The 25514-nt window shown below is 30.8% G+C and overlaps 2 protein-coding genes and 1 long non-coding RNA gene across 3 annotated transcripts; 1 reads left to right on the top strand and 2 right to left on the bottom strand.

Moving 5' to 3' along the window:
* The first annotated feature begins 2658 nt into the window (after positions 1-2658).
* Positions 2659-4724, top strand: LOC107900218 (uncharacterized). Its single transcript, XR_001684832.2, has 3 exons — positions 2659-2756; positions 3229-3309; positions 4470-4724. It is a non-coding gene; the product is annotated as an uncharacterized lncRNA (long non-coding RNA).
* Positions 4725-15931: 11207 nt separating this feature from the next.
* LOC107900217 (probable pectate lyase 4) lies at positions 15932-17137 on the bottom strand. Its single transcript, XM_016825909.2, has 2 exons — positions 16380-17137; positions 15932-16286 (listed from the first exon to the last, which is right to left on the bottom strand). The coding sequence occupies exons 1-2, from the start codon at positions 17117-17119 to the stop codon at positions 15932-15934; spliced, it is 1095 nt and encodes a 364-aa protein (XP_016681398.2). The 5' UTR covers positions 17120-17137.
* Positions 17138-22506: 5369 nt separating this feature from the next.
* On the bottom strand, positions 22507-23666 carry LOC121218576 (putative pectate lyase 2). The gene is made up of 2 exons (XM_041096005.1): positions 22954-23666; positions 22507-22861 (listed from the first exon to the last, which is right to left on the bottom strand). The coding sequence occupies exons 1-2, from the start codon at positions 23649-23651 to the stop codon at positions 22507-22509; spliced, it is 1053 nt and encodes a 350-aa protein (XP_040951939.1). The 5' UTR covers positions 23652-23666.
* Positions 23667-25514: the final 1848 nt, after the last annotated feature.

The following is a 25514-nucleotide window of genomic DNA, read 5'->3' as shown; positions in this document are numbered from 1 at the left end:
GACAACCCAACTAATCTGGCCCAGCCATCGGTTGGGCAGTCGGTCTAATTTTATATATCAGGTTTCATTCGACCAATTTTTGGGTTTTGGTCTCGATTTTGGGTCCCGAGCCCAATTTACGATCTTAGGTCCAATTTTCAAGTTCAATTTCCCATTGGGCCAATTGTCTGACTTGAAAATTAATTTTCAAAAATATCACTTTAATTTTACTTGATCAAAATTGATTTTTTCAGAAATCACTTAGATTTTCCAAATTAATTTTTCAAGAAATTCTTTAATCAAATTCTCTAGTTGAACAATTCTCACGACCACCTAATTTAATTCTACATCGAATTAATCAACTAAATTAAATTATTTCCAAAAACGTAGAATTTCCTTCTGATTCAAATGCAGTCCAATCGAGTTTTTGTTGAGCTAATGGAGGGACAAATTGGACATATATAGTTAGGCTCTAGTAATTGCAATTATGTTCAGAAGCATCGTTCTAACAAATCACAATTACTTAATCATGGAGTCAGTCCACAAGAAGTACCATGATTGAAAACTTCTTATTGTATACTCTTTACGAAAGCATTTCATTCAACTGCTTTTTCCAATGACATCGTCATATGTGTGTTACCCTCATATGATATCCTTGATTCTTTTGAGTTAAATCTGTTCACTCAATACAATCATATTTTATCTCATTGTCACCATTATATCTTCTTAATGATTAATATGACCACTGTCAACAAATTAATGTGATAAATTGCTCGTTCGAGAACAAGTAACGCGTGGCTACATTCCATATTTATCAATCCACACAATGCCAATGAGAGGATATCGTTAACTCTTTAATTGAGCTATGAATTCCACTATTGCTAGTAAAGCCATGCCATACACAACTCATGTACTCAACATACCAGCTATTAGCTTGATCATCTTTAGAGCATAAACCTCCATTTATATCAAAACACATAAGTTACATACACATGGTCAGTGAATAACTCGGGATTTATGTAAATCACACCATGAATGTCACAAGTGAATTCATTCACAAACGATTCAGAATTAATTCATCTTGGGTCCAGTTTAATGTATCATTCTACCAATAAATACATCTATGTCTCTACCCATGGAGCCAATTGCTCTGATAGCCAAGACTAGCTATCTCTTTAATTGAAATTGTAGACGACATAATAATCTTTTTCAGTATTTGAATCAAATGCTCACTTTGATTCTTTTACGGGATTACAAACTCATTTAGATTATCTACTGAAGCAAGTTGTTTTTCTCCCAATATAAACGTTCTTATAATGCCACTTATCATCAGTCTGAACTTAGACAATCAATGAACTAATATTTTTTTATCATAATTCTACTATGTAGGCAAAATATGGACAGAAATACAAAAGACATAACATGAAATGTGAAATTTATTTATTCATCGTTCAAATACATAGAAAATAATTACATATTTACTACAAGATAGGGACATTTCTCAACAAGTTCAAGCTTCCGATTCTAGCCAATGACTCGTTGCAATGGAAGAAAAGATGAAATCATTTCAAAAGAATAAGACTTGGAGGCTAGTTAAACCATCCATCGGTAAAAGAATCGTTGGTTAAAAATGAATGTTTAAAAAGAAAGAAGGTTCGAGTCCTAACGACACTCGGTACAAGGCAAGAATGGTTGCAAAAGGCTACAATCAAGTGGAAGGAGTTGATTTTCATGATATTTTCTCTCCCGTTGTGAAACATACGTCCATTAGGCGCTTTTGACCTTTGTTGCATCAAATAATCTTGAGTTAGAGCAGTTAGATGTAAAGATTGCTTTTTTTCATGATGACCTTAAGGAGGATATATACATACAACAACTGGAAAGCTTCAAAGTTGAAGGTAAAGAAGATTATGTTTGTCTTTTACAAAAGTCTTTGTACGGTTTGAAGTAGTCACTTCAGCAGTGGTATAAAAAGTTTGACTTCTTCATATTGAGTATTAGTTTTTCTCGAAGTAAGTCTGACAGTTGTATTTATCTATAATGTCTTGATGATGGTTCTTTTATATATTTGTTGCTTTATGTTGATGATATGTTAATTGCGGCTAAGAATCCATCTGAAATTAATTGTCTTAAAACCATGGTTAACTCTAAGTTCAAGATGAAGGGTTTAGGTCCAGCAAAGAAAATTTTAAATGATAGACATTTCGAGAAATTGTTTTTATAGCAACAAAGATACATCAAGAAGATCCTTAAGCGATTTGAGATGCAAGATGCAAAACCAGTAAATACTCCTTTAGCTATACATGTAACAGCCTGATTTTGACCCTAGTCGGAATAGTGGTTTCGGGACCAAGAATCCTAGTTAGAAAAATATTTTAAAATTATTTTCTGTGTTTATTATGTATGAATTTACTTGTGTGAAAATTTCGTGCTTTAATTTTGTCATTTGAGTGTCCGATTAAATAAAATGATTAAATTGCGTAAAATGAAAATTTAGTGGTTATTTCTAAAAGGGCCGAATAGTGGTTGTTCTTTAATTATGGGGGTTTTATGTTGCAATTTGACCATTGAAAAGATAGTGGACGACATTATGTTTAAAATATATAGTTTTTATATTATTTATAAAGGTTATAATAATAATTTATATATTATAATGTTATTATAATAAAAACAAAACATAAGAAAGTGGCCATATTCATTATCTTTGTGCCGAATGAAAAGAGAAAGAAAATAAGAAAACTAAGCTAGGTATTCGGCCCTTGCTCAAGCAAATTAAGGTATGTTTTGATTTTGGTTTTTGATGATTTTTATGTTTTTGAGATCGTTGTTTCGAATACTACTCGACCCATGCTTAAATTTTTGAATTTGATGATGATTTTGTGTTTTGCCATTGTTGAAAGCTTGTAATTTTGTTGTTTAATGATAGAAAATAAAATATATGAAATGGATATATATATGTTGAAATTGAATTTTTGATGATTTTGAGTAATTAAGGCTAAATTGCAAAAATAATAAATTGAGGGACTAAAATGTGAAATAAATGACATGCATGGATTTATATGAGCTTAGTGCATATTCGGCCAAGCTATTGTGCAAGGAAAGTTTGTTTATTTTGTATTTTTGTGAAATAGGGACTAATTTGTGAAAAATGTGAAATGTTAGGGGCAAAAGTGTAATTTTCCCATTTATGTGTTTTGGATTTAATTAAATGAATATGTGGTTAAATTAGTTAAATTTGAACTTATTTAGATCAAGAACAGAAGAAAACGGAATTAGATCGGGGAAAGTCGAAAGCAGTCGAGTAGTCGACTATGTCCGTCGATATCCGAGGTAAGTCGATAAGCATTTAAATGTTGTTAAATTCAAGAATATATAAATGATAAGTGATAAATTAAATTATTTTATTTGTTATATGCTTTGGCTGAATGTGATTATCGAGATAGGGATTTTGTTTCGAGTTTGATTCGATTGATAATCAATTCCTAAAAGCCTCGTACGAACCCTAGGAATAGATAGGATACTTATGTCGTGACATAGGACTCTGATATGTGTTTTCGTGTAAGACCACGTCTGGGACGTCGGCGTCGACTTGTGTTTATGTGTAAGACCATGTCTAGGACATTGGCATCGTATTTGATTCGTGTAAGACCCTGTTTGGGATAGTGGCATCGATATGAGATAGCATGTAAGACCACGTCTGAGACGTTGGCATTGTTTGATATATGTGATTATCTGAGTATCCTATTAAATTTCGAATGGTTCAACGGGCAATGATAAGTTGTGATCGAAGGTGTAAAACGAGCTAAAACGATCAGGTATGAGTTAGTTGACTACCTATTTAAAAATAAGGTAAGTTGGCCAGTTGGTATGTGATACAAATTATATAAGTTACTAATGTGAACATATGTACATTGGTGGAGTATATTCGGCCATATGTTATGTATATGCATATGATGTTATATTTTGATTTAAAATTTTATGTATATGTGTAAATATATTTTCGGATATATAATGATATTATGTCTTTGAATTGATTGACACTTTGAATATATATACATATACATTCGGTTAAGATAAGATTTACTTAAGAAAACACATGTTTTATATGAAACGTTAAGCTTGAGGTTAAATGTGATTATGCTAGTATAATTTAATTTGGTTAAAAAAATGAGTTGATAATGTAGTTTATATTCGATCAAAATTTGATATGTAATAATGAGGTAAAAAAAATGAGAGCTGCACATGTGAATGACATTATATATACATATATATATTCGGCCAAATGTTAAACTTATTTGTATTTGGTTAAATATGGATTTGATGTATAGTACGTGTTTGATAAATGTATTTTTCGATTATGGAAATGTATATGAATATTGAAAACATGATTTGATTTTGTTGTAACTAATTAAATGTTGTTAAGTTATCTATTTGCTTATGACTTACTAAGCTGTAATAGCTTACTCTGTGTGTTTTTCTTATGTTTTTAGAGTTCTAAAGACTTGCTCGGGTTGGAAGACGTTGGAGTCGTGATCACACTATCCGGTTATGGCTTCGGTAAATTAAAGCTTTGAGTTTTTGGTTATGTGGCATGTATAGGCTAGTTTTAATTTAGTTTTTGTATATATATTTAGCCACGCGAAAATGGCTTGATCTAATGCTAATGATCCAAGGTTTAAGTAATTTTGGTCATAGTAAAGGCGTGGGGTATGCTTGGTATATGAATTTGATAAGACGTAATGATATATATATATGGTTTATAATTATTTTATTTTGGTAGCTTGATATGGATGATGGATGTGTTATGGTTGTGGTTTGTTAATGATGCTAATGATAGTGATTTTCGGTCATGTATTAGTTTAATTTGTAAGTATGAATTATGGTCTAATTTGTGTGATGGAATGGTATTGAGATTTGGCTTGATTAAATAGGTAAAATACGAAATATATTGAAGATGAAATAATGGTTATTTCGATTTATGTGATGTAAATATAGGTGATGGTCGTAATCTAGTCTGTGATTCGGCATTGGTGATCAAATCATGTAGTTAAGTATTAGTTATATGTTAATTTTGAATTTGGTTGTATTCATTATGTGTGGACTATGTTATGCTATGAATATTTGCTAAATTGAAATGGTTAATTTGAGTAAATTTGTAATGGCATGAGTACATTGGTGAAATGGATTGAAAATGGAAATTGATATATTATTATATAATCGGTAGATGAAATGTAAACATATATATATGTCTTTGATAAGTTATTTGATAATTCGGTATGTAAAGGACTAATGGTTTTAATGCTTGAATTACAAAATGTGTTATATGTATACATAGTGGTATGATCTATTATGGTAATTGACTTATTATTGTAAGTATGAAATATTTGCATTGGTATGTGTTCTTTTAAGTTTATGAAATGTTTATGCCATTATTATGATTTGACTATTTAGGCTTAATATAGGATGGCAAAGGTTGAATGTGATTTAAATGTTATATAGAAGTTAATTTGCATGACCGGATATATATATTATAAATTGATTTGGGTGTGTATATGAAATTTTGATATGATTTATACTGTATGGAATTGGCATGTTTTGAATGGCTAAAGTACTTGGAAAATGGCTAATGTTAGTTAAGTGAATAAAGTATGTATTGGTTTTATATGTATTTTAGGCTTAATAATTAGCATACAAATTGGGTGTAAATTGTATGGTTAGTTTGCTAGCCAAATAGAAGATAAGATGAATGGCAAAGCATACACATGTTTTGTACTTAAATGGCAAGTTAGGCATGTATGACTTATTAGTTGAGTTTAAAAAAAAAAAGTGGTGCATAGTTGATAAGGTTAAATGCATTAGTGGCTAAGATGTTTATATGCTAAACTTGACTATTTGGTGAAATTGATTATGTTGCATTTTCTAATGGACAATAAGCCGAGCGATATGGATTGTTTGGTTTTATGCACATGAATAGAAGTATGCATTGATATATTTGATATTCAGCTTAAGAAGTAAAATATGCTTAGATGTCTTAATGTATGTGCATGGAATTTGTAATGTGATGAGTCATCTTATAATTTGATTTTGAATGATATGAGTAAGAGGTATATATGTTTCGAATGATGGGATTTTAAAGCATGTGTAATATGACTATTTTGAGCCGTGTTTTATATGGTAATGCCTTGTAACCCTATTCTGGCGACGGATACAGGTTATACACTTTAAACTCTCAATTTCATATTCCCCACGTAATGAAGAAATGAAAGGTACATGTCAAAAGTACCTTATTCAAGCGCAGTTGGAAGTTTGATGTATGCAATGGTATGCACTCGTCCCAATATTTCACATGCTATTAGTGTTGTTAGTCGATACATGACCAACCCTAGTAAGTTATACTGGCATACAGTTAAGTGGATTTTTAGATATTTACGAGGTACTTCTAACATGTTCTTATAGTTTGGAAGAACTCAAAAGGGTTTAGTCGGATATGTTGATTCTAATTATACAGGAGACTTAGATCGAAGAAGGTTTCTTATAGGTTACCTATTTTCTTTTGAGAATTGTACCATTAGTTGGAAGGCGATACTTCAAGCTACAGTGGCTTTGTCGACTATTGAAGTAAAATACATGGCAATTACAAAAGTAGTAAAAGAAACAATTTGGTTAAGTGGTCTGCTCAATGAACTGGTAAGTGAAAAAGGGGAAACTGTCGTATATTGTGATAGTCAAAGTGCCATACATCTCACTAAAGATCAAATGCATCGTGAGAGAACGAAGCACATAAACATTCGTTATCATTTTGTTTGAGAGGTGATCATTCAAGGGGATGTTCATATTCTTAAAATTGGCACAAAACACAATCCAATCAACATGTGGACAAATAGCCTTCCGGTTTCAAAGTTCGAGCATTACTTGGACTTGGTAAGTATCCGATGAAGAATCAGTTAAGCGCGTAATAGGGCTCAGCAAGGGAGTTGGTCCGAATATGAGTCAATGTGGAGATTTGTAGGAGAATGCCTCTTATTTTTACCAAAGTTTATTTTGTCTTTTCTTTTCCTAGTTAAACTTTATTTTTAGTTTCCCATTTAAACTTTAATTAACCTAGAGTTGTTGTAGTTATATACGCTACGAATTCTAGCCTATAAATAGGCCATAGTTACTTTAGGTTTTACACAACAAAAAAATTTATTTAGATTGAGAGAATTTTGTTCTTTGTTTTGAAGGGTTTTTCTTGTAGGGCTTTGAGTTTTTCTTTTAACTCTCTCCATATTTTGTACTCTCCTTTATTATAGTGAAATCTCCTTTTGCCCGTGGTTTTTTACCCTCACTTGAGGAGTTTTTCCACATAAAATTTGCATGTTCGATCTTTTCGATTCTTATTTTATTTATTTTGTTTGTTGTTTAATCGAGTTTATCCCCTACATTAAACACATTCGTTGTTTCCTTTTTCCTTCCCCATTTTGGTTTTTAGTTTTGTCTTCCCAAAATACTTACCTATTAGTGTAAATTTAACCAAAAAGTGCAAACCCCCAATCTTTCTAACTTTCTCTTAGTCTTGTTGAAGCATCTTTGCATCATTTGTTGGCTTTTCACTTGACCGGTTTCAGTGTAGGTGGTCTCTGAAGTCCTAAATCCTAAGTGAAAAACTACTTCAATCTCCTCTTATGCTCGCAAGATCATTGTCGAAATTGCCCATATCCCCCATTTCGTGCCATTTATTCAATTGTTAATATCTCAAAAAACTTGGTTGGCAACCTCCTTAACTAGCTTCAACGGTCAGTCTTTTTATAAAGAGCTCTAGAGCTTGAAAAGCCTCTAGCGGTAAGCAATTGGCTGCCACCCCTACTTGTGGCCTTTTTCACTCCATCCGCTGACCACCGGAAAATTTTTTGATGTGATGAGAATCATTTTGGAATAATAAGTTTTGGAATCAAGGTAATCCTTTTCTTTTCTCAGTAAAGGTTATCATTATGGCATTGGCATTGCACTTAGCCTTTTTTAAGACTATTTCTTTTGCTCGAGTGCAATGATTGGTTTTTTTTATTTGTCGATGATGACCTTTACTCGGTGAGCCTTAGATGACTCGTGTTATCTTTCCAAAGTTTTACACATCTTTTGTTATTGGTTAAGAAATGAAGTTTTCATCACTACGAGAGCGAAAATATTAGAAAGAGGTTTATTACATCAAGGTGAAAGGTGATTGCTCACTTTGATGGTTAACTGCAATTATAATGGTTTTGAATCCTCCCCTTAGCTCCCTTTCGATGTTTAGCGATGGAGGTTGGTTCAAGTGTTGGATCCTCCCGGTTGTCCAAATTGAGCTTTACATTTATCGGCTTTTAGGCATTATTTTGTATTGGTCAAAATATTGGTTCTTGTTCATTAATATTGAGCTTGTTAAAAGTTGTCTTGTTTGAAACTTTCACTTTTGTTCACTTGTACCAAATTTGGCTCCCAATACCTATAAAACTATCTCATATATGAAAGTTTCTCATCAACAAAAAAAGGTATTCATATTCAACATATATATATGTTAAGATATTTTTCTAAGAAATAGGAGTTTTTGTTTTGGTAGTTCATACTCTTTTGTAGATTGTTTCTTAATTTTTAGTTATTGAGCTGCTATTTGATGAATAAAACATATAGTTCAACTTCTTCTCCTCTGAGTCTATTTTCTTATTAAAGTCTTTTATTCATTTGTAACAAAAACTCTCAGTTAAAAATGATATCCGAGCCAAGTTATCAAAAAGCAAAGACAAAGGTAGCAATTTTTCGTATTCCATGGCATCTGAAAATTTTGTGCAACCAGCAATACCTTGCTTCGATGGTGGTTATGATCGCTGGAGCATGCTAATAGAGAAATCTAAGATCAAAAGAGTACTGCCAAGTTGTCTCGGATGGAGTGCCAGAGTCAACAACAACAATGTTAGACACAGAAATAAAAGGGATGAAGTTGAAGGATCTTAAGGTCAAAAACTACTTGTTTCAGGTCATTGAACATTCAATCTTGGAGTTAATTCTTTGTAAGGATATCTCCAAGCACATTTGGGAATTATGAAGAAGAAATATCAAGAATCAAATAGGATCAAAAGACAACAATTACAAGCTCTACGATTTGAATTATTATTCATTTAAATTATACATATTTTTTAAAAATTTGTTCATTTAAATTATACATATTTTTCCTTTTCACCTAGAGAGCATGTCACGTAATGTAGATTTATTTATTTACTTTTTCTTGTGTAATAATAAATTTAAAAGGTAATCTAAAACTAAAGTTTATTTTGTTCCATCAACATGAGGATGTTTTAAGGGTAAGTATATTTCCCCCTAAAGTTGACACCTGAATTTGTATTATGTTATATAATTTAGTACCATCCTAATTAACAACTTTGTTAGTTGGTGTTGGCGTGACACTAATAATCAATATGATGACGATACATGGTAGCCTCTCAGAATACTACGTATTAAACATAAATAAATTTTTTTAAAAAAATCTATCAAAATATTTAAATTAAAAAAAATTATAATTTTTTCCACGTCAAAAATGAATCTGGACAAATGGTTGTTCATATTAGATGTATCTAGACAACCATTTATTTAGGTTCACTCCACGTGTTTTTAGTAATCATATATATATTTATAAAATATAAGCTTTTTAGATTATAATTAGTTTGAAATATATAAATATAAATTTATAAAAACGTATACAATTAAAATTATATAAAATCCTACAATATTTTAAAAATATAAAATTTATAATTTATAAATTTATATAAATGTATAAATGTATAAATATATAAAAACTAAAAATTTATAAATTTAATTTTCAAAAAAAATTAAATTTATAAAAATATATAAAATTACTAAAAGCACGTCTAGAATGAATTTGGACAAACGGTTATTTAGGGGTAGTTGAATCTAGACAATCATTTGTCCAAGTTCATTCTTGGTGTGAAATTTTTTTTATTAATTTTATATATTTTAAATTTAATAATAGTATAAATAACATGATATTTTATTAAAACAAATTAAAATTATATAAAATCAATGAAAGCACATCTAGAATTGATTTGGACAAACTGTTGTCCAGATTCAGATGTATATGGACAACCATTTGTCTTGGTGCATTTTTAATGTGGAAAATATGCTTTTTATTAATTTATATATTTTTAAATATTTTTTATTTTTATTTATGTTTGACACGTGACATTCTAATAGGCTGCCGTGTGTTACCACCAAATAGACTATCAATGACACGTCAACACAAACTAATGATATTAGTATAAGGGTACCGAACCATGTGACACGATACAAGTGAAGGCACCAACTAAGTTAAAAAAAAAGTACCAACTTGGTACAAAAGTACAATTTGAGGGGCCAAAATGTATATTGACCCTTTTTTAAGTTTTTCTTTTTGTAAATTGATCCTAATATTTTAAATTTAAATTAGAATCTTCGGCTCTTTTTTTTTATTACGTTCTAATCAAAAATTCAAATTGAATATTCTATTTTTTTTCTTTTTATATACTTTATAACTCTTTAAACATTCAAGTTTAAATTTGAAAACTGAATCTCAGAGGACTTTATTTATTTATTTTCTTTCTTTTTCCTGTGTTTTTTTTTATACCATTTGGAAAGACAAACAAGTCTTGCTCTAACCGTGGACTTGCAAAGCCTCTTTACTCATCGTGTACAGCCACCATGTGTTAGGAAATGGAATAGGCTACGCTCCTACGAGGTGGAAAACACACGCTTAGTCAACATGACATCAATGAAATGAAACAGTTTTCTTTTTTCAGAGTGAATTAATGTAATTTTTATTTTTATTTACGAAAGCATGCATTTCTTCATCAATTGATGGAAGAAGGTAGAGAATAATTTTTCGTTATTTTAGACTGCAATCTGTGTGTGTAATGTCGTACCAAAAAAATACAAATTAAATAATTTATATAATATTACAAATTGTACACGAGGCGGATCTAGGGATTAGCAAGGCCCTGCCTCCCTAAAATAGAAAATTGTCCATTTAAATCATTTAGATATTTTAAAATTTTAAATTAATAAAGGTAAAATTACACTTTGGTCCCCCTAAGATAATAAAAATTTGATTTAATCCTTTAAAAATTATAAAAATATAAACTATTAAAAATTAATTTTGGCCTCTAAAAAAATTTTTGTCTTCACCCTGGTTAAATAAATTAAATAAAAAATTAAACACATATACGCTATTACTATTTTTTTCTCAAATTTAATGAGTCAAATCACAATATATTATCTCAATATATAAAGAGTGATTATTAACTCAATAAAATAAGGGTAAACTGTATAAATAGTTATTTAATTTTTAAATTTTTTTATTTTAGGTACTAAAAATAGTTTATAATTTAAGCATACATTATATAGTTTGATTAATTTGGTCACTCTCATCAAAATTGTAGATAGAAAACTCATGTGGATTTTTTTTGTAAATTGTAATAATATTTAAAAATCTTCAACTAATAATTTCATTTTAAAAAAAATTAGCTTGGGTTTATGTTTGCAATTTTAGCGGGAGTGTCTAAATTGCAATTTTTTTAATGTCTAAAAAAAATTCAAGAAGTATAGAGACTAAAAATGATTAAATTGATAATAAAGACTAAACCTATCACTTACGCATATTATGGGACCAATAACAAAATTAGCCTAATTAATTTTGTATTACAATTTTTTAATTAATTTTTTATTGCGATTTTTTTCGTATTTATTGAAATCAGTAATGGCAAATTCTCTAATTCATTTCGATGGCAAGCACATTTCGATCATTCAATTGCAAATGGTAAGAATTCTTTTAATATATTTAATCTAATCTAATTTAATTATTTTGTTGTTATATTGAAATTTAAGATTTTGTATTTTTTTTATAATTAGTCGGAAAATTGGATTTTTGAGACGTATATTCGCAATCTATCCGCTCCTCCATCGTCTTTAATTGAACCATACTTAAGAGAGGTGAGATTTTTCCACGTGGCCCTGTATGGGTAGGGAATGTTGATTGGACCCACACTTGTAAGCACATTGGTGGAAAAATGGAGACCCAAGACACACGCATTTCATCCTCAATGCGGCAAGTGAAATATCACACTCGAGAATGTGCAGTTACAGCTCGAGTTACTGGTGGACGAACTGCTAGTGACTGGGTCAGTTGTCACTGCCGATTGGAGAGATATATGCGAGCAATTTTTTGGGAAGGTTCCGAACACAATTTATGGAGTCCAGATAAATATGAATTAGTTAAAAAGATATTTTGTTTGGCTCGATGCAGAATCAAGTGAAATTGAAAGATAACAACACGCTCGGGTGTATATCCTTAGGATCATCAGGGGTCTCCTAATACCCGATTAATATGAAATCTTGTTCATTTAAGGTGATTGCTAAAACTTGAGGACTTAGAGAAGTAGACCGACTCAATTGGGGGTTAGTTGTGTTGGCGATATTGTGCCAGGAGATGTGTTAGGCGATACAACCACAAAAAATTAAAGTTTGTGGTTGCATGCTCTTACTGCAATCATGGGCATGGTATTGGTTGTCATTTTTACGTCCTTGAGTGGACTACCCTTATACATTCTCACTCGTGACAATATAAAATTCATTATATAATATATTTATCATAATAAAATTATTTAAAATTTAAATTATTATATTAATATATTATTTAGATAGGTGGAACCATGTGCCGAGTTATGTGGGACTACCAGATGAGCTTCAAGATATACAGCTCCTGTTAGATCAATGATCAGAAGTTGATGTATGTATTTTAAATTTCCAATTATATAATATTAACATAGTTTATGTTGAAATTAATAGTAAATATATAATTAAAATTATTATTGTATTATAGTTTGAATGGATGTCATACACCAATCCGAGAATTCAAGCATACTTCTTGTCCAAATTTTGGGTGAATCCTAACATTTGGCACATAAAGGTGCCATTGATAGTGTATGCTAGGATGGAGATGCAAAAATTTGATAAAGTTATACATCAAAGATCTGCACAATATTGACTTTTGGGGTAGAACCGATAAAAATTGGGTTACATTCCATGCGCAATATATCAATATTTGGAACCATAGGTACGACTTTATACCTAATTGCGAACCCATTATCGCTCGAGAATTAGCCTATGGTTCGGAGGACATTCCATTAGGGGTGTTAAAACGATTAACCGAACGGTTAACTGAACCGAACTAGTATTAACCTGTTGGCTCTGGTACCTTAAGTGTAATAATTTTGTCAATATACAATTGTAATTTTTCCGAACAGATTGGTTAATAAAACAAATTCATTGATTACATTAATATAATTTTTATAATTGTCCTATCATGGTTTTTGCACGCAAAGCAAAATGGAAGCAAATGTTGCTTATTAGTTGTCTAATGTTTAACTAATACTAAGCAATATTACGTGGTCAGATTGTAGTACAAAAAGACAGCTTGTATTAGTAGATGAACCTAAACATTACTTAGTCTAATAGGAAATGAACAAACCGATTGAAAGAATAATATGTCATCTATCAAGCCCAATTGGGGAGATGTCTTGTCTTGAGCATCGAAGCGGATGGTTCCTACAAAATAGAGACATAGATGTGACTAACTCCCAGAAGCTTGTATTAGTAGGCAGTACAACGGATGACTCCTAGAAGATAGGACCCAAGCAGAATAGATCCTGAATCTGTTTATGGGTTTATTCACTTGTGATGTTCATAGTGTGGTATACCTAAATCCTAAGTGGAAGGGGAACTATGTATGCCTGACTCATACACTTTGATGTAAGTAAAAGCCTGAGTTCAAATAGATAAGGAATCGAAAGCTGGTGCATTGAGTGTACGACTTCCGTAGTATGTAGCGTCATTCACAACAGTGGAATTCATATCCCAAAACATAAGTAAATGATATCCTCTCATTGACATCACATGATTGATGAAATGTAAACATGGTCACGGGTCATCCATCTTTGTGATGGATGACTTGATCACTATTTGATAGTGATTGACTTTTCATGAAGGAAGATGTAATGGTTACCATGAGATAAAATAAGAACATATTGAGAGAACGTATATTATCCCAAAGAGATACAGGATATCCTATGAGGGTAGCACACTAATGAGAAGGTCATTGGACGAGTACTGAATAGTTGCTTTTGTAATGATATGTCATTGGGAAGAGCTCAATCACGATACTATAGTGGAATGACTTTGTGACTAAATGAGTTTATAATTAATAGGCAAAAATCCGAAACTTAATTATAAATCATTTGAGCCTTAACAACATATGTCCAACTGCTCCCTCCAGTAGCTCGTTGAAATTAGAAATGAATTGCGTGTTTAAATAGAAATGAACAGAATGAATAGAAAAAGAGAAATGAGAAACATTCAGGAATGATTATGGTTTTCTTCGAAATGGAGAAATAGAATCATTTGGAAATGGATGTAGGTTTTCAAAAATGGAAATGAAAATGAAATGGAAATGGAAATTTGCAATCATATATAGGATTACTTAAAAAATTATGAAAGAATGAGTTTATGTTTATGGACTGTTTAGAAGCCTAAAAATGAAAATAAATCATTCGGTCATAGTGAACATGTTGAGTTGTGACATATTAAACATATTTTTTCAAAATTTTACCAGGAGCAAAATCGTCAAAGTTTTACCAACGGTAAACTCGTCAAAATTTTGTTGAGGGTAAACTAGGGATGAGAAATTTGTTTTTATATATAAACATTAATGTTTATTTAAGGAAATAGAAAAATTGGGTTGGGTTGGATCATATTACAGAGTACTGGGTTAAAAAAAGGTCTAGGAAGTACTCTTAATTGGACCCGATGTGAGAGAGGCTTAAAACCCTTCATCTAACATGAAGAGGGTAACAACCCTAGTAGAAATACAATTGTGAGTAGTTCACCCCTCTCCTACTCTAAGTAGGATGTTGTTTTTCTATTTAAAATATACTTCTACAACTCTACAAGGGTTCTACCTTCTCCTCCTATAAATAGATGGCACCAGTAGAACTCTTTAAACAATTTTTGAGAGATTGTTATTCTACCAAAAAATAAAGAGAATTTATTCTCAACTTTTAAATATATTTTCCAGAATATAGGTTTTATCAATTTTTATTAAAAAAGAGAGAATTTCTGTTTTCACCCCCAAAAGGAAAACTTTTTCAAGTTCTGTGTTTTAGTTTAATTGGTTGAAGCCCACACTCGAAGCAGTTCGTGGTACGAGAATAACAGAGAAGATTGTTTGGTTGAAAGCCGGAAAACACCAAAGATCTACTTATTCGAAAATGCAGGTACGTATTTGGTTAAAGTTTACTGTTATAAATATCATAAACATGATCCCCACTTAAGTAGCGCCTCACTACTATAACTTTTGAGAATTACTTGCCTTTACTCCAAACCACTTCCAATTCATCAAACACCGCCCACAACTCCAAATGGAGAACCGATGTGATGCAAAAATCTTGCGAAACCCAATAATAAAAAAATTAGTGATAAATATATAAACTAGAAAAAAATGATTTTTGTTAATACTTTACATATAAATGATTTTTATTGATTTTCAAGTCAACAATTTAACATCAATATTAAGTACTATTAGTCAATCAAATTAAGGTAACAATTTACATAAAGCACAATAATTGAATTTGAACAAACTGAAGTAAAAGGACTTCATTGTTGATTTTCAAAAAGTCAAAAGACAAAGATTCATTGTATTATTTACAAAAAAAATAGACACACATATATGAATATCAATATGATAATAATATCCCCTTTCTCTTGTACAAATATTCACCCTGTTTTTACATCAAACAAAATATAACCAAAGCTTTAGTATTTACGTTACAGTTTAGTGGGAGGGATGTTAACGTCACAACTCGAGTCCTACACTTTGAGATGCCAACACAAATGACTTTCAACATATTAAACTTCTGGAGCATCGTAAAACACCAGATTCACTTGTCAATTTCTTAACAGATCCAGCATCGACAACCTTAAAATTTTGTTCTTGGTTATAGTTAGGCTTAGCTCCACCTACACCTGTTTGCTTACTAAAAGATGCTCCATTTTTAAATACATCCCCTACTGAATAAAATTTCCATAAACCTTTCTCTCCTTTTCTCCATGTTACCTCTTTGTTCCCAACATCATTAGGAGCGATGAAAAAATTGGCTTCACTCTTGATGCTAGGGCTCATGCTACCACCAATGGCGTATTGTTCCCACCCTTGGTAGAAATTGTTCGCTACGTGTGCATATCCATGGCGAACTCTGCAATATAATTTAATATATAAAAACTTCAGATAATTCATGTAAATATGCATTAAAAAACATGGAGCTCACCGATCCATAATTATTATTTACCTTGGCATTCTTTGGTTGCACTTAGGTCCAAAATGGTTGAAAATGACAGTGACCTTCATGTTTTTGTCTCTCAAATGACCATCGTCGTGTCCGAGGAGCATAACTTTGTCTTGGTTCCTGAACCAGTTGTTCGACACGGTGATGTTGGTGGAACCGCGAGTGACATCGAGGAGGCCGTCCTGGCACTCATACAATGTGTTATGATCGATCCACACTTTCCTCGCGGTGACCAATCTTATAGCGTCTCCATCCATTTGGCCTAAAGGGATCACCTTCGCGTTTGGACCCATCACAATGCTAGGTGGTTGGGCCTTGCAATGGTGGATGCGAAGCCCATGGATGATTATATCGGTCGCTTGGTACACCAACAGGCAGCCAGCGCCAGTTATGTGGACATCGATGCCACGACCGTCGATGGTAGTGAAGCTACTTAAAAGAAGTGGTCTTTGGAGTGTGATGGTCATGCTATTTTTGAATGTGATCCATACTTTTCCTTTGATCATTGTGGTTCCATAACGAAGGGTCCCTAATTTAGGACTCAAAGGGTCGTCAGAAGGATCAATAACCTTGTATTTCACGACGTTTTTACCAATGTTGTTGATCATTTTGCCGACAAAACCGACGGAGCATTTGGCCAATTGTTGTCGTTGACTTCGCCAAAGAGGGTTCCCTCTCCAACATTTATCAATTACATTCATATTAGCCAAACTCGAACTCGGACTTGCCATTAGAATGACCATGAAAAGGGCCAGTGTGAAGCAACATGATAATGTTGTAGCCATTTTTGTACTCGTTTTTTTGAGTGGAAGATGGAAGAATAATGAGAGATTATTGATGGATTTATATTGCAAAAAAGTTACCAAATTTGAGAGTTAAAAATTTTGTTCATAATGTTACAAGGTCAATGTTATTGTTGTTTTTATTGGATGCAAATAGTTTGGGCTACTTTGTTAGCAACTAACTTGTTTTTTGTTGAGACAAAAAATTGTTCATTTGTTTATTTTTGGTGAATTTTTACTAGTGGTTATTGTACTATGCATAAGTTGCATATTTAATCCCAGTGTATTCTAATTTGGCCAATTAATTCATGTGGTTTTAGAATTTTGAAATTTCAATCATGAACCAAATGGTAAACGTTACATTTATTATTAAGTTATATTTTGCTATTTCTAAAATTGTATGTGACAAATAGATTATCACAAGTATAATGTCATGTCAATTTATTATTTTCACACAATACTCGTAAGCATGTCACAAATGGATTTAATGACTACCCTTTGAATCGGGATTGAAATTTAGATATTCAAAAAGTATAGAGATTAAAAATGATTAAATTGGATAATAAAGACTAAACCTATAAATTACATATATTATCAGAAAAATAACAAAATTAGGTCTAATGGATTTAAATGTTACCATTTGTGTCAAAATTTTCAAAATTGAAATTTACCTAATTTAGATATTCAAAAAGGTTTTTTTTTTTACAAAAATATTCTTTTCTTTATACTTACAAATGAAAGGGTGTGTTTAGGGTTATTTCGTTAATCAAAGTAAAAAAACATGTGGCCAAGTTTGAGAGTTAGTTTCATTAAAAATAATTTTTTTTTATTTCTTAATTTAAAATTTAAAATTTAAAATTTAATTATTACAATTATTTGTATTTTCTATTCAAATTTACTAATTATCAAATATATTTATTTGAGCGTCTTGATGGTATGATTAAGTTCATAATAATTTCAATCTATGGTGGTATGATTAAATGAATATATTGATGGTAAATTTTCACTAGAAAATCTTTGCATAGTTTATAAAATACATAAAAGATTACATAAATAAGGGTAAATTCCATAAATAGTTATTCAATTATCAAATTTTTTATATTATTTTTGGTACTAAAAATAGTTTATAATTTAAGTGTCCGCATTATATAGTTTGATCAATTTGGTTACTCTCATCAAAATTGCAGATAGAAAACACATGTGGATTTTTTTTTGTAAATTGTAATAATATTTAAAAATCTCCGGCACAAAAAAAAAATCTAGCTTGGATTTATGTTCGCAATTTTAACAAGAGTGTCCAAATTAATTAAATTATGTAATATGAGTGTCTAAATTGCAAAATTTTTTAAGTCCACATCAACATTCTATGGCTGCATGATCAGTTTTGGACTTAATATAAATTTCACTTGGTACCTGCCAAAGCTTAAGCTCCTATTGCCATTGTAACTAAAGGCAAATTTGTCGGGATAGGTAGAGGATTCGGTCCCCAATATTATAAATGAATAAATATAGTGAAATTGTACTTTAACCTTAAAAAATGAAAATTTTGTAAAACAATCATCTTATAAATAAAAAATTATAAATTAATATATAATAAAATTGCACTTTAACCTCCCTAAAAATAAAAAAAAATATTTAATCACTTTAGAAATGATGAAATTATAAATTAATGGTTGGGTCGGACCAACGAAAAATGTTTTATTGCTATTTTCTCATTGTTTTGCTACTATTTCACTATTATGTTGCTACTATTTTATTGTTAATGATTAGATATTGTATAACTCTTGTTTTATTGTTAATTTTGCTACTATTTTTGAGTCATTTGCTTGTTAAGTTGCACTTATCTAATAATTATTTAAGTACAAAGAATTTTTTAAACACATTTTTAATTTGTTAGAAAAAATTATTTTAATATTTTTATTGTATTTGGTGTATTATATTTTTAGATTTTTTATATAAAAATAAAATTAAAAAAGTAATATGGGTCAGGTCGGACCAAACCCAAATTTTAACATTTTTATCCAGACTAAACTTGAACAAAAAATATAAGCTATTTTTTAGGAATACAGCCCGAACCTAAAGTTTTGTTAGTCCCGGCCACGTACAACTCTCCTCCAAACCACTTCCAATCCATCAAACACTGCCCACAATTCCAAATGGAGAATCGATGTGATGCCAAAATCTTGCTAAACCCAATAATCGAAAAATTACTAATAAATATATAAACTTGCACTTTAAATTAATATATAATAAAATTGCACTTTAACCTCCCTAAAAATGCAAAAAAAAATATTTAATCACTTTAGAAACGATGAAATTATAAATTAATGCATAATAAACTTATATTTTGGATCTATGAAAAATTATAATTAAATTTCTAGCTTATTAAATTTTTTAATGAATTTTTTTTTAAAAAAAAAGAAATCTTTGGAAGAGAAATAAAAGAAGAGAAGTTCAAAAAGGGTGGATTTAGATATTATTGTTTATTTCCGTTTTCATTTTTTTATTTTTATTCTTACGAATCTATTTTGACAAGAAAGAAAAAGGAAAAGGCTTCAAGAACACTCACCGGGATCGTTTGGCGCCTATATCGTCGGAGGCTTCTTCTCCGGCGATAGATTCGGTAGTTGAAAGGCCGGTGGTCCTTTCCTTTTTGTTTTCTTTTTGGGTGTTTCGAAACCGGAGCTGTATTTAGGAGGCCGAGATCTAAAAACGAGGTAAAAAATATACTTTTTGACTCTCCGTCGGCGACCGGCGGCCGGTGCGGTGGCCCTCGGCCCGGCTATTGGCCAGACTCTATGACCAATGGAGAGAGTCTGAGAGAGAATAAATTTTTTTTCTGAAAAGGAGGAAGAAATAAGCCTTTTAGAAAAAATTTCAACTTTTATACTAATATTGAAACGGCGTCGTTTCATTTGGGGAGCTTCAGCGCCAAAACGGCGCCGTTTTGAGGCGACCCGAGATCCGACCCGTTGGACATTAATGATCCGCGTGTTTTTGGACCAAAGGTCTATTTGCGATCCTGGTCCTTTCGCATTTATTCTCTTTTAAATTTACTCATTTTGTTCAATTTTGTTTTCTTTTAATTTATCCCCAAAATTTTGTTTGTTTTTCGATCTCGTCCCTGGCTCACTGATGCGCTAAAACGACGGACATGCGTCCATATTTGGGTTTTATTACTCATTTGGTCCCTGAATTTTGCACGCATTTTGATTTTAGTCCTTTTCGTTTGTTTTATTGCTTTTTTACTCTGTAATTTTATTTTTGCTCCCAATTTTGCCCCTATGTTTTGTTTGTTTGTTAATTTAATCCTCTTCCACTGTGACTTTTATTATTATAGAACTAATTAGATTAGTACTATCATTATTATTAATTATTATTGTTATAATTTACTTATTTCTACTTTTTAATCTTAATTTTGTTATATACATTAAATATATATACGTTTCTACCATATATATATACATATGTTTTGTTAACATATATATAAATGTACATTTTCAAAGTCATAAATATATTTTTATATTTCGTTTTTGGCACATACATACACCTATATCCATACACATATATGCATATTCTTTATATTTTAAAATCCATATTTTCCTTTATATATATAATTCATATATACCCATATTTTCAATACATTTCACAATGTATATACATACCTATATATATCTATATCTATATACGTTTTTCATTTTTTATAAATACATATATACATACATACTTTTGACATATATTTTTAATACCTTTATAAATTATCATTATTTACTTGTTTATATATTTCTTATTGTTTTCAAACTTTGATGTGCACTAACATGTATATCTTCTCACTTGCTTATATACTTGTTATTTCGCATGTTGTCAATTTGTCCTTTTATTTTACTTTGTTGCTATTGTTTGTATTATCCATGCTCGCATTATTGCGTTCATTAACATTTTGTTATGCATATTTTACATCTACATCAAAAGGAAAGTTTTTCTAAATAAGACAATGTCTTGCGTTTGGAAAATCGAGAAAACGTGCCCTAACGTGCTGGGTTTCGATTTTTTTCGTTCGACCAAATAGTCAAATATCCTTTTTAAACTTTCAAAACGAGGCAATGTTTCGCATTTAAAAATTCGAGAGAACGTGCCCTAACGTGCTGGGTTTCGATTGCTCGTTCGACCAAATAGCTAAATATCTTCTTAACTTTCAATCAATATTATTCGAGTTTTCTTTAAGGATCGTATTTTTAAAATTCTTCAAAGTTTTCAATCTTTGACACTAAGACACTAATTAATCAACTAGGTACCAATTTTGGGTGCATCGAGGGTGCTAATCCTTCCTCGTGCGTAACCGACTCCCGAATCCGTTTTCTAGGTTTTTGTAGACCGAAAAATAATGTTTTAATAAATCAAACTATTTATTAAAACGTTCACATTGCGAGGTGATCCGATCACACCTTATCAAAAAAGATTGGTGGCGACTCCCACATTTGATTTCATTTTTCAAAACCCAAGTCGACCCCGTTTTCATCCAAAAAATGGTGTCAACAATGTTGCTACTATTTTGTTGTTAATGATTAGATATTGTATAACTCTTGTTTTATTGTTAATTTTGCTACTATTTTTGAGCCATTTGCTTGTTAAGTTGCACTTATCTAATTATTATTGAAGTACAAAGAATTTTTTAAACACATTTTTAATTTGTTAGAAAAAAATTATTTTAATATTTTTAATGTATTTGGTGTATTATATTTTTATTTTTTTATATAAAAATAAAATTAAAAAAGTAATATGCGTCAGGCCGGACCAAACTCAAGTTTTAACATTTTTATCCAGACTAAACTTGAACAAAAAATCTAAGCTATTTTTTAGGAATACAGCCCGAACCTAAAGTTTTGTTAGTCTCGGCCACGTACAACTCTCCTCCAAGCCACTTCTAATCCATCAAACACTGCCCACAATTCCAAATGGAGAACCGATGTGATGCCAAAATCTTGCTAAACCCATTAATCGAAAAATTACTAATAAATATATAAACTTGAATGGTTGATTTCAAAATAACTTATGGATTTACATAATCACAATAATTGGGTTTTAACAAATTAAAATAAGAGGACTTCTTTGTGGATTTCTGTAAAGTCAAAAGACAGATATTCATTTATTATTTACAAAACAAAACAGACACACATATATGAATATCAATATGATAATAATATCCCCTTTCTCTTGTACAAATATTCACCCAGTTTTTACATCAAACAATATAACCAAAGCTTTAGTATTTACGTTACAGTTTAGTGGGAAGGGTGTTAACGTCACAACTCGAGTCCTACACTTTGAGATGCCAACACAAATGACTTTCAACATATTAAACTTCTGGAGCATCGTAAAACACCAGATTCACTTGTCAATTTCTTAACAGATCCAGCATCGACAACCTTAAAATTTTGTTCTTGGTTATAGTTAGGCTTAGCTCCACCTACACCTGTTTGCTTATTGAAAGATGCTCCATTTTTAAATACATCCCCTACTGAATAAAATTTCCATAAACCTTTCTCTCCTTTTCTCCATGTAACCTCTTTGTTCCCAACATCATTCGGAGCAACGAAAAAATTGGCTTCACTCTTGATGCTGGGGCTCATGCTACCACCGATGGCGTATTGTTCCCACCCTTGGTAGAAATTGTTCGCTATGCGTGCATATCCATGGCGAACTCTGCAATATAATTTAATATATAAAAACTTCAGATAATTCATGTAAATATGCATTAAAAACATGGAGCTCACCGATCCATAATTATTATTTACCTTGGCATTCTTTGGTTGCAGTTAGGTCCGAAATGGTTGAAAATGACAGTGACCTTCATGTTTTTGTCTCTCAAATGACCATCGTCGTGTCCGAGGAGCATAACTTCGTCTTGGTTCCTGAACCAGTTGTTCGACACGGTGATGTTGGTGGAACCGCGAGTGACATCGAGGAGGCCGTCTTGGCACTCATACAATGTGTTATGATCGATCCACACTTTTCTTGCGGTGACCAATCTTATAGCGTCTCCATCCATTTGGCCTAAAGGGATCACCTTTGCGTTTGGACCCATCACAGTGCTAGGTGGTTGGGCCTTGCAATGGTGGATGCGAAGCCCATGGATGATTATATCGATCGCTTGGTACACCAACAGGCATCCAGCGCCAGTTATGTGGACATCGACGCCACGACCGTCAATGGCAGTGAAGCTGCTTAAAAGAAGTGGTCTTTGGAGTGTGATGGTCATGCTATTTTTGAATGTGATCCATACTTTTCCTTTGATCATTGTGGTTCCATAACGAAGGGTCCCTGATTTAGGACTCAAAGGGTCGTCGGAAGGATCAATAACCTTGTATTTCACGACGTCTTTACCAAAATTGTTGATCATTTTTCCGACAAAACCGACGGAGCATTTGGCCAATTGTTGTCGTTGACTTCGCCAAAGAGGGTTCCCTCTCCAACATTCATCAATTACATTCATATTAGCCAAACTCGAACTCGGACTTACCATTAGAATGACCATGAAAAGAGCCACTGTGAAGCAACATGATAATGTTGTAACCATTGATGTACTCGTTTTTTGAGTGGAAGATGGAAGAATAATGAGAGATTATTGATGGATTTTTACTTCAAAAAAATTACCAAATTTGAGAGTTAAAAAATTTGTTCATAATGTTACGAGGTGAATGTTATTGTTGTTTTTATTGGATGCAAATAGTTTGGGCTACTTTGTTAGTAACTAACTTTTTTTTTTTGTTGAGACAAAAAATTGTTCATTTGTTAGTTTTAGTGAGTTTTTACTAGTGGTCATTGTACCATGCATAAGTTGCGTATTTAATTCTTATAATGAGTGTATTCTAATTTGTTCAATTAGGCTATATGATTTTAGAATTTTAAAATTTCAATCATGGACCAAATGGTAGACATTACATTCATTAAGTTATATTTTGCTATTTCTAAAATTGTATGTGACAAATAGATTATCACAAGTATAATATTATGTCAATTTGTTATTTTCACATAATACCCATAAACATGTCACAAATAAATTTAACAACTACCGTTTCAATTAGAATTGAAATTGAAATTTTCAAAAAGTATAGATTAAACCTATAAATTACATATATCATGAGACCAATAACAAAATTAGGCCTAATGGATTTTTTTTTTATAACAGGCCTAATGGATTTAAATGTTACTGTCTATGTCAAAAGTTTCAAAATTCAAATTGACTTAATTAAAATATAATAACTAAATTTATAATTTAAGCATAGTATATGGAGTAATAGCAAAAATGATTTTTTTTTTATAAAAATGTTCTTTGCTTTGTACATACAAAGAAAAGAGTGTGCTTAGGGTTATTTCATTACTCAAGGTAAAAAAACATGTGGTCAAGTTTGAGAGTTAGTTTCATTAAAAATAACATTTTGATATTTCTTAACTTAAAATTTAATTATTACAATTATTTGTATTTTCTATCCAAATTTACTAACTATCAAATATATTTATTCGACTAGAAAATCTTTGCATAGTTTATAAAATACATTAAATATCACATAAATAAGGGTAAATTGCATAAAGAGTCATTCAATTATTAAAATTTTTTATTTTTGGTACTAAAAATAGTTTACAATTTAAGCGCACGCATTATATAGTTTGGTCAATTTGGTCACTCTCATGAAAATTGCAAACAGAAAACACATGTGGATTTTTTTTTTGTAAAATGTAATAATATTTAAAAATCTCTGGCATAAAAAAATCTAGATTGGTTTTATGTTCACAATTTTAACAAGAGTGTCCAAATTAATTAAATTATATAATGTGATTGTCTAAATTGCAATTTTTTTTTAAGTCCACATTAACCTTCTATGATGTGCATGATCCATGCTAATTTAATATAAATTAAGAAATAGTAGTGGCGGTGAGATTAATGTTATGGTTGCATGATCAATTTTGGACTTAATATAGATTTCACTTGGTACCTGCTCAAGCTTAACCTCCCATTGCCGTTGTAACCAAAGGCAAATTTGTCGGGATAGGTAAAGGATTTGGTCCCAATATTTGAAAATTTTCAATTTAGCCTCTTTATAAAAATTATAAATTAATATTTTTAGTGAAATTGTACTTTAACCTTAAAAAAATGAAAATTTTGTAAAACAATCCTCTTATAAATAAAAATATAAATTAATATATAATAAAATTCCACTTTAACCTCCCTAAAAATGAAAAAAAATGTTATTTAATCACTTTAGAAACGATGAAATTATAAATTAATGCATAATGAACTTATATTTTGGATCTATGAAAAATTATAATTAAATTTCCAACTTGTTAAAAAAATTTC

Source organism: Gossypium hirsutum, chromosome D06, assembly GCF_007990345.1.
Source record: "Gossypium hirsutum isolate 1008001.06 chromosome D06, Gossypium_hirsutum_v2.1, whole genome shotgun sequence".
Taxonomy (NCBI): domain Eukaryota; kingdom Viridiplantae; phylum Streptophyta; class Magnoliopsida; order Malvales; family Malvaceae; genus Gossypium; species Gossypium hirsutum.
Note: the sequence above shows the minus strand (reverse complement) of the source record. Positions and strands in the feature narration are given on the sequence as shown.